We start from the raw sequence: 16,462 nt of genomic DNA on the forward strand, positions 1-16,462 counted from the left end.
CCACATAACTGGTCCCACACACTCCCACATAACTAGTCCCACACACTCCCACATAACTGGTCTCACACAGTCCCACATAACTGGTCCCACACACTGCCACATAACTGGTCCCACACACTCCCACTAACTGGTCCCACACACTCCCACTAACTGGTCCCACACACTCCCACTAACTGGTCCCACACACTCCCACTAACTGGTCCCACACACTCCCACTAACTGGTCCCACACACTCCCACTAACTGGTCCCACACACTCCCACTAACTGGTCCCACACACTCCCACATAACTGGTCCCACACACTCCCACATAACTGGTCCCACACACTGCCACATAACTGGTCCCACATACTCCCACATAACTAGTCCCACATACTCCCACATAACTGGTCCCACATACCTCCATATAACTGGTCCCACATACTCCCACATAACTGGTCCCACATACTCCCACATAACTGGTCCCACACACTGCCACTAACTGGTCCCACACACTGTAAATGACGTGTGAACAGAGAGAAGTGAGACTCAGATAAAGGTATTTACAGGAGCATAAACAAAGGGTGGGACAGCATAAAGGCAGATGAGGATTCGTCACCCATAGACGCAGTGTGCAGTGGTGACCAGCCACTTGTTGTCAATCAGAGTAGCTTCACAGACATGACGGCCCCTCCAGTACAGCGACACCATCCACAGCCACGCCCCCTTACGAGAGTCCGTCCCTCCCGCCACTCTGCCTGTTCCACTCTCCTCTGAATCCTCTTCTCCATCCCTTGTTCAGTGGACCCACTATGATCCATCTATTGGGAGATCATACGAATGCAACAAGGTAAAACGCTAAATGCACAGTACTGTGTTACTGAGTGTGTGTTTTGTTAATTTGTCAAAAAGTGTCAATGTGTTTGTTTATCATCATAGTAGATACTTTATACTTTTCATACTCACGTTGGTTATCATATTGTAAAGATAACATTTTCACCCGTACATCTTTCATAGTGGGAAATAGAAACAAACAAATAGGATGTTGGTATGACTGTTGAATCAAAGTTGTATTCTTGAATACCATTTTCTGAATGTAGCCTACCTGGGAGTCAGGTCTGAAGGGAGAGTCCTCCTAACCAAACTGGGAGAGGTTTACAATGTGACAACCAACGTGAGTATGAAAAGTATAAAGTATCTACAGTGATGATACACAAACACTGTCGGGTACGAGGAGGGCACTTCCAGTTCTAGAGTACGTGTAAACACAGTGACTGACTCCCTGTCCTTCCCTCTGTCAAACATGCAGTGAATGACTGTTTCGCTCTCTCTCACAACACACAGATAGCAGGTCTCACCTGTAGCCTAGCTAGCGACACATGAAGTGGGAGAGCTGAGCGTTCCAGTGCTGACCACAGGTTGTGTACCGGGTGGTCTGGAGCTGCAGACGTCTGACACTCGTACTGTTCACCGATACTAGATGCACTGGAACACGTAGAGCAACCATACTAGTCCTTCGGCCATGGAAAAACCTAACAAGAGTGCAGAACTTTGTTCACATTTTTAGAGGGGAGATTTACATGGTTTACTCTCCACAGTCAGCTTTGTCTGAGGAGTCAGAGCAGTGTGGTTGGCCGTTACACACACTGACGTTGGAGATACGTTTTCCAGAGACTGACACTGCCCAGTGGCACAGGGCTCTGGCCACAGATGAAATGACAGGCAGTTTGGTTAACTGGCTTTTGAAGAGCAAAAAGCACATCAGCAATGGGACTTCAATCATTTTTTGTTCATTCAGATCTTTTGCATTTTGCACTTTAGAATTAATTGACTACATAGGATTGAGTCTTACTTGGCCTTCCCAGCGCTGAGCCAGATGTGAAGTTGGCACAGAACCCTCTACCATACCATGAGATGTCTTTAAAGAACATCACTGTGGTCCGTTTGGCTGTGGAGATCACATCTGGAAAGGTGGCATCCCCACCAGTGAAGACACCTGACAAAGAAACACAACATTTTGCCCACGTAAACCTCATCTGCATTTTCAATAACAACTTACATTGTTATGGTAACATGACAGAGGCTAGTGTAGGAAGGACATCACAGTAAGAGGAGGGTCAGAGACTCACCAAGCAGTTCAGACTTTGGCCCCGCCCCATCACCTCAACCGTGGCATAGGTCGCCTCCACATCAAAATCCAGCATGTGAAGCTGGATATTCCATCCCTTCCTGGCATGAACAGTCCACAAACCTGGCCCAACATAGGCAGATGTATGAACACTACATTTAAACTGTCCTCATATATGGGAAAACCTCTGAATAACTTTTTCGTGGGTTTCAATAATGTAAAAGTATGTGCAGAACTTGCCACTGGTGTTGACATTTGTACAAAACAAAGTGCATACAAGAAGCCTTGTTTCCATAGGAGTGTGGGTAGTTAGGAGAGCTGAATGTAGAGGTGGGTTCCCAGAGGTCAAAAGGTCCTCCACAGTCAGCTGAGACAAAAAAACACACTTTAGATCCTAGCATGGAAAACGAGGATGGCATGAATGGATAAAGAAGAGGGATTGTCAGGTGAGAGAGGGTGAGTTGGTTACTCAGTGGTAGTGAGTGACTGGGAGGGTGAGAGAGGTGAGTTGGTGACTGGGAGGGTGAGTTGGTGACTCAGTGGTAGTGAGTGACTGGGAGGGTGAGAGAGGTGAGTTGGTGACTGGGAGGGTGAGTTGGTGACTCAGTGGTAGTGAGTGACTGGGAGGGTGAGAGAGGTGAGTTGGTGACTGGGAGGGTGAGTTGGTGACTCAGTGGTAGTGAGTGTGTGGGTGCTGGTTAACGGTGACATGCTGATTATGTATGGAGGAATGAATGGATGGGCTCTCTGTCAAAGGTTTCCATGTGAAGTATTAACATTCACTGGTTCTGAACAGTAATATACAGGGGATATGTTAGATTAATTTGTATTTTAAGAATAATGACTAAAGGATTTCACCCCAAATACAGTATAAATGTGTAAACTGTGTTAGAATTATAATGTATTGTCAACCTACTAACAGAGGGGGGCGGGACTAAAGAGGGTGAAGGGGACTGAGAAAACGGGTTACAAAAAGCCTCCTAAAGGTGGACGGAGAAAAATGCCTTTGTGTGTCAAGGGGTATAAAACAGGAGTGTATGGGTTTTGGCGCCAGAGCTCTCCATGAATAAAAAAACAGATCATTCTTGCTGGTTGTGGACCTTGAATCATTTATGATTAAAACCAGAGCCTTACAACCTCTGGTAATGATTCAAGCTTAGGTTGAATTAGAGATAGAAATTCTCATAACAGGATATGAGGGGGTGTTGTAGGGGTTGGTATGGCTCCGGTGGGCCATCCTCACAGGGACCCCTTGTCAGACTGATGTCATCCAGAGCGATGTCATTCTTCATACCCACTTTCTTCTGAGCCTCAAAAACCACCTGGAGAAGAACATCACAGTGAAGGAACAGTCACTAATCCACATTACATACTAACAGATGTTACATCCCTAGCCAAGTATAACAGCATCACAAAAAAAATATGACACAATAAAATAACCAGGGGGTACCGGTACCGAGTCAATGTGCGGGGGTACAGGTTGCTATTCAGGGAGGCCTGGCCGTAGTTCCAGTTATCCCCATAGTTCCCCTCCTGAAAAAACACAGTGGCTGAAGCCTCTCTCCTGGCCATAGACGTTGACCTTTTCTCTACCAACACCCTCAGCCGACACACGTCCTCTCCATTCAGGTGGTACCTGGAGCGACAAGTAAAATCAATACACAGCTGTTCAGAGGCTATGTATTTAGAGATGGGTATCCATAGACAGTAGAAGAATAGAGGGAGAGAGGGTCACCTACCAGAACTTAAGACACATTAGTTAATTTGAATGAGTTAGTGGGAGGCTGCGGATCTGGAACTTCTTCTCCCATTGGCCAGGGCTTCACGATGTGACAATGTAGTAGCCTGTGTCGTCAGCACAGGCACAGGCTACAGCAGTCACATCACATAGCAGCAACAGACTATAACAACGCCGCATCGAAACACACTTTTTTAATTAATTAATGTCTTGTGACATAATGACACACCTGATTGGTTCCCAAATGTATGGTTGAAGTTTGGGCCTGTGAAGGGGGGAATGTGGGGACGTTGGTGTGTATCCATGTGTTTGATGTATTTGATACCATTCCACCTATTCCGCTCCAGCCATTACCACGAACCCGTCCTCCCCCATTAAGGTGCCACCAACCTCCTGTGATCAATACAGTCATGACCGCATTACCAGACCACATTACCAGACCACATTACCAGACCACGACCACATTACCAGACCACGACCACATTACCAGACCACGACCACATTACCAGACCACGACCGCATTACCAGACCACATTACCAGACCACGACCACATTACCAGACCACGACCACATTACCAGACCACATTACCAGACCACGACCACATTACCAGACCACACATTATGCTTTGACACGGTATTCTTGTCACTGTGTACTATCTACACGTTCATCAACAATGTTACTCCACTAGCCGGATCTCTCTAGTAAAAGCCTGGGAATGAGGTTACACAATCAACAAACATTGACAGTCTCAAACACTCACCACAGAGAGGATCGTTTTCATCTGAGCCATCAGGACAATTGTTTACTCCGTCACAAAACTGCACTGTGGGCACACATGTAGAGCCATTCCCACAGGCCATATGATAAGGTGGACATTTCCCTGTGGACATCAATCATCGTTCACCATCATCAATTAAATATCAAAATATTGCAGTGGTAGAGTACTACAGTATAGCTAATCTACTGTTAGTGAACTAACACTCACACTTGTCTTTTCCGACTAGTACTGCCTGATAACTACTTTATTGAGGAAAATGTACTTACAACTGTGGTAATTGGTTGTCTCACCTAGCTATCTTAAGATGAATGCGCTAACCGTAAATTGCTCTGGATAAGACCGCCTGCTAAATGACTAAAATGTTTTTTTGTTTGTGTTTTTTTAATGTTTCCCATGGATTCAGTTCTCACCTGAGGAAGGTGTTGTTTTACACCTGTACCTGTGACCTGGATGCTGTGCTTGTTAAGCACCAGCCTCCAGCTGCTGCTCTGCCTCCTTCACATCCACACTCTGACGGAACTGCAGGTTCTGCAGGATGAATTGATATAGCCACTGTCAGTATATGTCACTATAAGCAATGAGTTGTCATTTTATATACATATGCATCTGGGCTTACCTGAAATCTAAAACTTCACAGGAAGTCGTCAGTGAGGGAGCCACGGCCATAAACTTCATATATACAGTGGGGAGAACAAGTATTTTATAAACTGCCGATTTTGCAGATTTTCCTACTTACAAAGCATGTAGAGGTCTGTAATTTTTATCATAGGTACACTTCAACTGTGAGCGACGGAATCTAAAACAAATATCCAGAAAATCACATTGTATGATTTTTAAGTAATTAATTTGCATTTTATTGCATGACGTAAGTATTTGATCACCTACCAATCAGTAAGAATTCCGGCTCTCACAGACCTGTTAGTTTTTCTTTAAGAAGCCCTCCTGTTCTCCACTCATTACCTGTATTAACTGCACCTGTTTGAACTCGTTACCTGTATAAAAGACACCTGTCCACACACTCAATCAAACAGACTCCAACCTCTCCACAATGGCCAAGACCAGAGAGCTGTGTAAGGACATCAGGGATAAAATTGTAGACCTGCACAAGGCTGGGATGGCTACAGGACAATAGGCAAGCAGCTTGGTGAGAAGGCAACAACTGTTGGCGCAATTATTAGAAAATGGAAGAAGTTCAAGATGACGGTCAATCTCCCTCGGTCTGGGGCTCCATGCAAGATCTCACCTCGTGGGGCATCAATGATCATGAGGAAGGTGAGGGATCAGCCCAGAACTACACGGCAGGACCTGGTCAATGACCTGAAGAGAGCTGGGACCACAGTCTCAAAGAAAACCATTAGTAACACACTATGCCGTCATGGATTAAAATCCTGCAGCGCACGCAAGGTCCCCCTGCTCAAACCAGCGCATGTCCAGGCCCGTCTGAAGTTTGCCAATGACCATCTGGATGATCCAGAGGAGGAATGGGAGAAGGTCATGTGGTCTGATGAGACAAAAATAGAGCTTTTTGTTCTAAACTCCACTCGCCGTGTTTGGAGGAAGAAGAAGGATGAGTACAACCCCAAGAACACCATCCCAACCGTGAAGCATGGAGGTGGAAACATCATTCTTTGGGGATGCTTTTCTGCAAAGGGGACAGGATGACTGCACCGTATTGAGGGGAGGATGGATGGGGCCATGTATCGCGAGATCTTGGCCAACAACCTCCTTCCCTCAGTAAGAGAATTGAAGATGGGTCGTGGCTGGGTCTTCCAGCATGACAACGACCCGAAACACACAGCCAGGGCAACTAAGGAGTGGCTCCGTAAGAAGCATCTCAAGGTTCTGGAGTAGCCTAGCCAGTCTCCAGACCTGAACCCAATAGAAAATCTTTGGAGGGAGCTGAAAGTCCGTATTGCCCAGCGACAGCCCCGAAACCTGAAGGATCTGGAGAAGGTCTGTATGGAGGAGTGGGCCAAAATCCCTGCTGCAGTGTGTGCAAACCTGGTCAAGACCTACAGGAAACGTATGATCTCTGTAATTGCAAACAAAGGTTTCTGTACCAAATATTAAGTTCTGCTTTTCTGATGTATCAAATACTTATGTCATGCAATAAAATGCAAATTAATTACTTAAAAATCATACAATGTGATTTTCTGGATTTTTGTTTTAGATTCCGTCTCTCACAGTTGAAGTGTACCTATGATAAACATTACAGACCTCTACATGCTTTGTAAGTAGGAAAACCTGCAAAATCAGCAGTGTATCAAATACTTGTTCTCCCCACTGTATGTGAGATAATACAGTGTACAATATATAATACGAGAGTGGACAGGAGAATGATACTTGTGTGGATTGGATCACTACATACCAGATGCTCTGTGTCGAAGGCCAGGGACTTGAACTGCAGACTGCTGCTGTCCCTCAACTCTTCAGTGAACACAGCACCATTCATGATGACCAGCCTGCCACTGAACACAGACCCAGTTTCACCTGGTCCACCCTGGACTGAAACCTCTCGCTATACATGGCCAACAGATCAGAAACATAACTATGAGGTAGCATATGTTTTGCCCTCAAACGTTGTTACAGATAAGAGACATTGAATGTCACAGTGAAGAAAATCCCAGTTTTAAAGTCTTGAGTGTTTTTCTCTGGATCAGTCTGCAGGGCGAGCCAGGTGACGATGCAGAGGCTGACACACCGCAAGAAGGGTCAGACACTCAGCAGTACCTCCGTGGACGAGCAACGCCACTTCCCACACCACATGGCTCCCTGACCTCCTCACACAGTCAATCAGTCACACAGTCTTCTTGTCCTTCAGCTGACACCTCACACCCAATTCTCAGGAATTCTCTGTGATTCATACACTTTCCCTGTCATGAACTATCATAGGATAATCATTCCGCCCTTTGTAATGAGTTTCTAGCTCCGTCCTGTGCTTTCTGTTCCCAGTTTCTTTGACTCTCCGTCCCAACAGAAGTTGTCTGCTCTCCACGAGAAGGGCTACTTATTCGCGAGAGCTTGGCCCTTTATCTCTTTGAGGGGTAGCACACAATAAATCCACTCCTGTTTTTAACCCATAAGAGTCTAAGCCCTGTCTAAGCTATATGGAATTGTTTTAAGAAAGTCATACCAAGGATAATTTTCCTATTTGATTTGGAATTTTAAGTAGACTTTGAAGACTGATAATTACACTGAACAAAAATATAAATGCAACATCTAAAGTGTTGGTCCCATGTTTCATGAGTCTGAAATAAAATATCCCAAAACTGTTATATATGCACAAAAAGCGTATTTCTCTAAAAGGTTGTGCACAAATTTGTTTACATCCCTATTAGTGAGCATTTCTCCTTTGCCAAGATAATCCATCCACCTGACAGGTGTGGCATATCAATAATCTGGTTAAACAGCATGATCATTACACAGGTGCACCTTGTGCTGGGGACAATAAAAGGCCACTCTAAAATGTGCAGTTTTGTCACACAACACAATGCCACAGATGCCTCAAGTTTTGAGGGAGCATGTAATTGGCATGCTGACAGGAATGTCCACCAGAGCTGTTGCCAGAGAATTGAAAGTTCATTTCTCTACCATAAGCCGCCTCCAATGTCGTTTTAGAGAATTTGGCAGTACGTCCAACCGGCCTCCAAACCGCAGACCACGTGTAACCACTCCAGCCCAGGACCTCCACATCCGGCTTCTTCACCTGCGGGAACGTCTGAAACCAGCCACCCGGACAGCTGATGAAACTGTGGGTTTGCACAACCGAATAATTTCTGCACAAACTGTCAAAAACCATGTCAGGGAAGCTCATCGGCATGCTCGTCATCCTCACCAGGGTCTTGACCTGACTGCAGTTCGGCATCGTAACCGACTTCAGTGGGCAAATGCTCACCTTTGATGGCCACTGGCATGCTGGAGAAATGTGCTCTTCACAGATGAATCCCGGTTTCAACTGTACTGGGCATATGGCGTTGTGTGGGCGAGCGGTTTGCTGATGTCAGCGTTGTGAACAGAGTGCCCCATGGTGGCGGTTTTGTTATGGTATGGGCAGGCATAAGCTACAGACAATGAACACAATTGCATTTTATCGATGGCAATTTGAATGCACAGAGATACTGTGACGAGATCCTGAGGCCCATTGTCGTGCCATTCATCCGCTACCATCACCTCATGTTTCAGCATGATAATGCACAGCCTCATGTCGCAAGGATTTGTACACAATTCCTGGAAGCTGAAAATGTCCCAGTTCTTCAATGGCCTGCATACTCATCAGACATGTCACTCATTGAGCATGTTTGGGATGCTCTGGATCGACAGCGTGTTCCAGTTCCCGCCAATATCCAGCAACTTCGCACAACCATTGAAGAGGAGTGGGACAACATTCAACAGGCCACTATCAACAGCCTGATCAACTCTATGCGAAGGAGATGTGTCGCGCTGCATGAGGCAAATGGTAGTCACACAAAATACTGACTGGTTTTCTGAGCCACGCCCCTACTTTTATTTTTATTTTTAATTTTTAAATAATATATCTGTATTACCCATCATGTGAAATCCATAGATTAGGACCTAATGATTATTTCTATATTTTTTAAATGAATGATTTCCTTATATTTACATTTAAGTCATTTAGCAGACGCTCTTATCCAGAGCGACTTACAATAGAATACATTTTCACATTTTTCCATACTGGTCCCTCATGGAATCAAACCCACAACCCTGGCGCCATGCTCTACCAACTGAGCCACACGGAACGGTAACTCACTTGTTGCACGTTGCGTTGATAATTTTGTTCAGCGTATGTGAGTGAGCTATTAATACCACCTTGGGTGGTCCTCTGTAGCTCAATTGGTAGAGCATGGCGCTTGTAACGCCAGGGTAGTGGGTTCGATCCCCGGGACCACCCATATGTAAAAATGTATGCACACATGACTGTAAGTCGCTTTGGATAAAAGCGTCTGCTAAATGGCATATTATTATTATTATCACAGAAGACACCCTCTGATAGTGACTTCCCTCGGTGTTGTCCTCTCTGACAGAGAATACCTTCAGGAACATCATACAACATGCATCCTCATAGTAAATTATTAACGGTCAGATCTTTTCAGAGTTCGCTACTGTTATGCTTAATTCTGTCACACAGCTAGAAGTTCTACTGACATTCCACTTTTCCGTGGCTCAAAACACCCTTTGAACTCATAAATCAATTAGCCAAACATTGAAGTTCCTACAAGAAAAGTGCAATTTATTTGGTCTAAACACACTAGAACATTAGACAGAAAAACAGTTAAGAGCATATGAAATAAAACGGTGTAAACAGATTAATTGGGATATTCAAAGGCATACTGTGGGCTATATTCAAGGGCAGATAGTCTTTCATGGTTTTACAGTGTTTGTGCGGTTGTAAAGCCATAGCTGAGAATAAGGGCCATCCTCACAGCAGCCACACAGCTTGTGGGCATCTTAGTAAATGTCACGACTTCCTCCGAAGGTGCCTCCTCTCCTTGTTCGGGCAGGCTTCGGCGTTCGTCGTCACCGACCTTCTAGCCACTGCCGCATCACATCTCATCATTCCATTTGTTTTGTCTTGTCTATTACACACACCTGGTTCATATCCCCTCATTAGTACGTGTATAAGTGTTCCCTCTGCCCCCCTGTCCTTGTGGGTGATTGTTTAATGTGAGGAGAGAGTAGCTCGGTTGAGCTACGTGTATTTTGTATTGCCGGGGTATATTTTCCTGTGTGCCTGTTTTGTTTTGTTTTTGCGCACTGGACTGTGTGATACTATCCTGCGTAACTCTGTACTCTGGAATAAACTCTGTATTCTGTGATTTACCCTCCTGCGCCTGACTCCTTCAAATCACCCATCACAGTAAATTAAGGTCTTGAACATATGCTACAAGTGTAAGAATGTATGTGGGTGCTAAATGCTAATTGTTTATTTATATGCACGTGCTCACTTTGTGCCTCTGCAGTCTGTGTCTGATCTCCCTGCTTCTCTTGTGTTTGCACAGCTTTGTAGGCTTCACTTCTATTTGGTAAGCTGTCTGCTTGCTACGCCCTTCTCTTTGGTGAGCTGTCTGCTTGTTGGGCACTTCTCTTTGGTGAGCTGTCTGCTTGTTGGGCCCTTCTCTTTGGTGAGCTGTCTGCTTCTTAGGCTGGGTAGAGCTGGGGGGAAGGGGGAGCAGGGGGGCCTGACCCTGGCTGGGACAGGGGGGTCGTGTGGGGGCCCATCAGAGGTATCCTGGCATAGGCCAAGGCAGTGGGGGGGCAATAGGGGGACACAAGGCTGAAGGGGGGACATAGTAGTGTAGCTGGGGAGGGGTGATACTCAGAGGGTACTGCTCAGGAGGGTAGCCACACACCTATAACACAAAAACACTTAGTCAAGCAAAATATGGACTGTTTGACGCTATCCTGCGTAACTCTGTACTCCGGAATAAACTCTGTATTTTGTGATTTACCCTCCTGCGCCTGACTCCTTCAAATCACCCATCACAGAATCACCCACCGACTATGGAGTCAGCGGGAGAGGAGCGCATGCCTGGAGTGGCACGGGTCCAGGAGCATATGACGATGCTAGCCAGCTTGGGAGAAGCGATGGATCGGGTTCTCCAGGTCGTCCAACGCCTGGGGAGGAGAGGACCCGATCTGTCGAGACCAGCTGGGCGACCGGATCCAGCCACCCACACCCCAGCACCCAGAGGGATCCATAAACGGGACAGCTGCTCTCTGCCAAGGATTCCTCCTCCAACTGGAGCTCTATTATTCCAGCATCAGCCCGTCCCCATTGGAGCGGGAGAAGGTGTCCGTCCTCATCTCCTGCCTCTCGGGGAAAGCCCTGGAGTGGGCCAACGCGGTCTGGAATGAAGGAGGAGCCGCGTTGGACAACCACGGGGAGTTCGCTCACCTCTTTCGGGCTGTCTTCGATCACCCGCCCGAGGGTCGAGAGGCGGGCGAGCGGCTGGTCCACCTGAGGCAGGGGACGAGGACCGCGCAGGACTTCGCCCTGGAGTTCCGGACTCTGGCGCTGTCGTCCTCCGCTCAACTGGTGGACATGGCCATCCGCTTGGACAATCTGCTGGCATCCTGGAGGGGGTCTGCCCGTTCCAACCCCGCCCGACTCGGATCATGAGCTTATGGAGCTGGGGAGAGCAGTGATCCGAGAGAGCGGAGGACGACAGCGCCAGTGTCACTCTGGTGGCACGAGAGGACATTTCAACGTAAGATGTCGTCAGCGTTCTTTTGGGTCTGGAGGCGGCAGGCAGGGCACTCTCGCGTCACCCCAGGTATCGAACACCCACACTCGTTCAGAGCCCTCTGCTGCGCACTGTACCCTACCCATCCACTTTCCTGATCACATTGTAGTTCTCCAGTGTAAGGCGCTAGTCGATTCAGGCGCAGCTGGGAACTTTATGGACAGGTCATTCTCACACAGTCTAGGCATTTCATTGGTTCCCTTATCCATTCCACTCCCCATCAGAGCACTTGACAGTCGACCATTAGGGTCCGGGTTTGTTAGGGAAGTGACAGCAACAGTCACTATGGTTACCCACGAGACTCATCACGAGCAAGTCACGTCTTTTATTATTGAGTCTCCTGCTTTCCCTGTTGTATTAGGTATTCCTTGGTTAGCACTCCACAACCCCACCTTCTCATGGCCGCAGAGGGTTCTCACAGGGTGGTCGTGAGAGTGTCAGGGTAGGTGTCTCAGTGTTTCCGTTGGTGCAACCACGGTGGAAAGTCCAGACAGTACCTCCACCGTGCTCATTCCCCCCGAATACCTCGATTTGGCAAACGCATTTTCCAAAACGCAGGCGACCAAGTTACCACCTCATCAGGCGGGGGATTGCGCGATAAACCTCCGGGTAGACACTGTGCCTCCCAGGAGTCACGTGTATCCCCTGTCACAGGCTGAAACGGAGGCTATGGAAACATACATCACCGATTCCCTGCGCCAGGGGTTTATACATCCCTCCACTTCGCCCGCCTCCTCGAGTTTGTTTTTTGTGAAGAAGAAAGACGGCAGTCTGCGCCCTTGCATTGATTATCGATCACTGAACAAGGAGACGATACAATTTAGTTATCCTCTCCCCCTCATTCCTTCGGTGATCGAGTCAATGCATGGGGCGCGCTTCTTTACCAAATTAGATCTCCGGAGTGCGTACAACCTGATTCGTGTCCGAGAGGGGGACGAATGGAAGACAGCATTCAGCACAACCACGGGGCATTATAAAAACCTGGTGATGCCTTACGGTTTGATGAATGCTCCATCCGTCTTCCAGTCCTTTGTGAACGAGGTGTTTCGGGACATGCTTGGTCGCGGTGTAGTGGTCTACATCGATGACATTCTGGTGTATTCCGCTACGCTCGCCGAGCATGTGTCCCTGGTTCGCAAAGTGCTGGCCCGACTGTTGGAAAATGACTTTTATGCCAAGGCAGAAAAGTGTCTGTTTTTCCAACAGTCCGTCTCCTTCCTCGGATACCGCATTACCACCTCAGGTGTGGAGATCGCATTTCAGCCGTGCGTAATTGGCCGACTCCAACCACAGTAAAGGAGGTGCAGTGCTTTGCCAACTACTATCGGAGGTTTATCCAGGGCTTCGGCAAGGTCGCAGCTCCCATCACGTCTCTGTTGAAGGGTGGGCCATCCCGGCTCCACTGGTCTGCTGAGACTGATAGGGCCTTCAGTAACCTGAGGGGTCTGTTCACCTCAGCTCCGGTACTGGCCCACCCCGATCCATCACTACTGTTCGTAGTGGAGGTGGATGCGTCTGAGGTAGGGATAGGCGCTGGCCACCCAAGCTCCGATCCTGTGCCTTCTTCTCCAAGAAGCTCAGCCCGGTAGAGAAGAACTACGACGTTGGTGATCGGGAGCTGTTGGCTGTTTTCCGCGCCCTGACCGTGTGGAGGCACTGGCTCGAAGGGGCAAAACCCCCTTCCTCAACTGGACGGACCACCGTAACCTGGAGTACATCCAGGCAGCGAGGAGGCTGAACCCTCGCCAGGCCAGGTGGGCCCTATTCTTCACCCGGTTTGATTTCACTCTATCATACATCCGGGGTACGACGAAACGTGAAGGCAGACGCACTGTCACGGCTGTATGACACAGAGGAGAGGCCCAGAGACAACACCCCAATACTCCCGGCCTCCTGCATAGTGGCGCCGGTAGTATGGGCGATGGACGCGGATATAGAGCAGGCATTACGCACAGAGCCATCTCCACCTCAGTGACCAGCTGGGCTGCAGTACGTGCCTGCTCTTGTCCGTGACCGTCTTATCTACTGGGCACACACGTCCCCCTCATCTGGTCACCCAAGTATCGGTCATACAGTGCGCTGCCTGACCGGAAAGTACTGGTGGCCTACCTTGGCTAAGGACGTGAGGGTGTATGTCTGCTCCTGCTCGGTGTGCGCCCAGAGTAAGGCATCTAGGCACCTCCCAGCGGGTAAGTTACAGCCTTTACTAGTTCCACAATGGCCATGGTCTCACCTAAGTATTGATTTCCTGACTGATCTTCCCCTCTCTCAAGGTAACACCACCATCCTGGTCGTTGTGGATCGCTTTTCCAAGGCCTACCGCCTCCTTCCTCTGCCCAGTCTCCCCACGGCCCTGCAGACTGCGGAGGCCCTGTTTACACATGTCTTCCGGCATTACGGGGTACCAGAGGACATAGTGTCTGACCAGGGTCCCCAGTTCGCATCCAAGGTCTGGAAGGCATTCATGGAACGTCTGGGGGTCTCGGTCAGCCTGACCTCTGGTTTCCACCCCGAGTCTAATGGGCAGGTGGAATGGGTAAATCAGGATGTGGGTAGGCTCCTGCGGTCCTACTGCCAGGACCGGCCGGGGGAGTGGTCGGTGTTTTTGCCATGGGCCGAATATGCCCATAACTCTCTCCGTCACTCCTCCACTAACCTAACACCATTCCAATGTGTTTTAGGTTACCAACCAGTTCTGGCACCGTGGCACCAGAGCCAGACCGAGGCTCCCTCCGGAAACTGATTCTGCGGTTTGTGGGGCCGTTCAAAGTCCTGAGGATCAACAAGGTTACTTATAGGTTATTACTTCCCCATGATAATCGTATTAACCCCTCGTTTCATGTGTCTCTCCTCAGGCCGGTGGTGGCTGGTCCGCTCCAGGAGTCTGAGGTGCGGGAGGTCCCTCCGCCTCCTCTGGACATCGAGGGGGCCCCGGCGTACTCCGTCCATTCCATCCTGGATTCGAGGCGTCGGGTGGGGGGCCTTCAGTACCTCGTGGAGTGGGAGGGGTACGGTCCCGAGGAACGGTGCTGGGTCCCGGTGAGGGATATCCTCGATCCCTCCCTGTTGAGGGATTACCACGGTCGCCATCCCACTCGCCCTGCTCCGCGTCCTCCTGGCCGTCCCCGACGCCGGTGTCGGCGCGCTGCTGGAGCTGTGCGTCAAGGGGGGGTACTGTCACGACTTCCTCTGAAGCTGCCTCCTCTCCTTGTTTGGGCAGGCTTCGGCGTTCGTTGTCACCGGCCAGCTATCACATCTCATCATTCCATTTGTTTTGTCTTGTCTATTACACACACCTGGTTCATATCCCCTCATTAGTACATGTATAAGTGTTCCCTCTGCCCCCCTGTCCTTGTGGGTGATTGTTTAATGTGAGGAGAGAGTAGCTTGGTTGAGTTACGTGTATTTTGTATTGCCGGGGTATATTTTCCCCGTGTGACTGTTTTGTTCCAGTGCGTCTGTTTTTGCGCACTGGACTGTTTGACGCTATCCTGCGTAACTCTGTACTCCGGAATAAACTCTGTATTCTGTGATTTACCCTCCTGCGCCTGACTCCTTCAAATCATCCATCACAGTAAATTAAGGTCTTGAACATATGCTACAAGTGTAAGCATGTAGGTGGGTGCTAAATGCTAAATATTTATTTAAATGGACGTGCTCACTTTGTGCCTCTGCAGTCTGTGTCTGATCTCCCTGCTTCTCTTGTGTTTGCGTGGCTTTGTAGGCTTCACTTCTATTTGGTGAGCTGTCTACTTGCTACGCCCTTCTCTTTGGTGAGCCGTCTCCTTATTGGGCCCTTCTCTTTGGTGAGCTGTCTGCTTCTTGGGCCCTTCTCTTTGGTAAGCTGTCCGCTTCTTGAGCTGGGGGAAGGGGGAGCAGGGGGGCCTGACCCTGGCTGGTACAGGGGGGTCATGTAGGGGCCCATCGGAGGTATCCTGGCATAGGCCAGGGCAGTGGGGGGGATTTGTTTTCCCTAAACAGCTGAAACAACAGCTACTTTAATAACACATCCTGCTTCATGTAGAGAGAGCAAGTATTGTGAATAGAAAAGTTTTGTCTATGTCCTGATGCGAAATGGCTGCCCTGAAAAATTTAGAAGTCTATTATAGCGCTTGATGGTTTTTGCGATTGCACTTGAAGAAACGTTCAAAGTTTTCCGGATTGACTGACCGTCATGTCTTAAAGTAAAGATGGACTGTTGTTTCTCTTTGCTTATTTGAGCTGTTCTTGCCATAATATGGACTTGGTCTTTTACCAAATAGGGCTGTCTTCTGTATACCCCCCCACCTTGTCACAACACAACTGATTAGCTCAAACGCATTAAGAAGGAAAGAAATTCCACAAGTTAACTTTTAATAAGGCACACCTGTTAATTGAAATGCATTCCAGGTGACTACCTCATGAAGCTGGTTGAGAGAATGCCAAGAGTGTGCAAAGCTGTCATCAAGGCAAAGAGTGGCTACTTTGAAGAATCTCAAATATAAAATGTATTTTGATATGTTTAACACTTTTTTGGGTACTACATGATTCCATATTTGTTATTTCATAGTTTTGATGTCTTCACTATTATTCTACAA

At 48.2% G+C, this 16,462-nt stretch overlaps 1 protein-coding gene across 1 annotated transcript in view; it reads right to left on the reverse strand.

Moving 5' to 3' along the window:
* Window positions 1–15,810, reverse strand: part of LOC121541327 — a 50,098-nt gene extending 34,288 nt beyond the window's left edge. The window contains 13 exon segments of the mRNA XM_045207942.1: window positions 598–771; window positions 1,831–1,877; window positions 2,108–2,229; window positions 2,384–2,641; window positions 3,278–3,428; window positions 3,484–3,496; window positions 3,584–3,742; window positions 3,846–3,930; window positions 4,606–4,725; window positions 5,094–5,151; window positions 6,992–7,141; window positions 10,685–10,830; window positions 15,639–15,810. Coding sequence (XP_045063877.1) covers window positions 598–771; window positions 1,831–1,877; window positions 2,108–2,229; window positions 2,384–2,641; window positions 3,278–3,428; window positions 3,484–3,496; window positions 3,584–3,742; window positions 3,846–3,930; window positions 4,606–4,725; window positions 5,094–5,151; window positions 6,992–7,141; window positions 10,685–10,830; window positions 15,639–15,810 — 1,655 coding nt within the window.
* Window positions 15,811–16,462: the final 652 nt, after the last annotated feature.

The sequence above is a fragment of the Coregonus clupeaformis genome, chromosome 27 (genome assembly GCF_020615455.1).
Source record: "Coregonus clupeaformis isolate EN_2021a chromosome 27, ASM2061545v1, whole genome shotgun sequence".
In the NCBI taxonomy this organism is placed as follows: domain Eukaryota; kingdom Metazoa; phylum Chordata; class Actinopteri; order Salmoniformes; family Salmonidae; genus Coregonus; species Coregonus clupeaformis.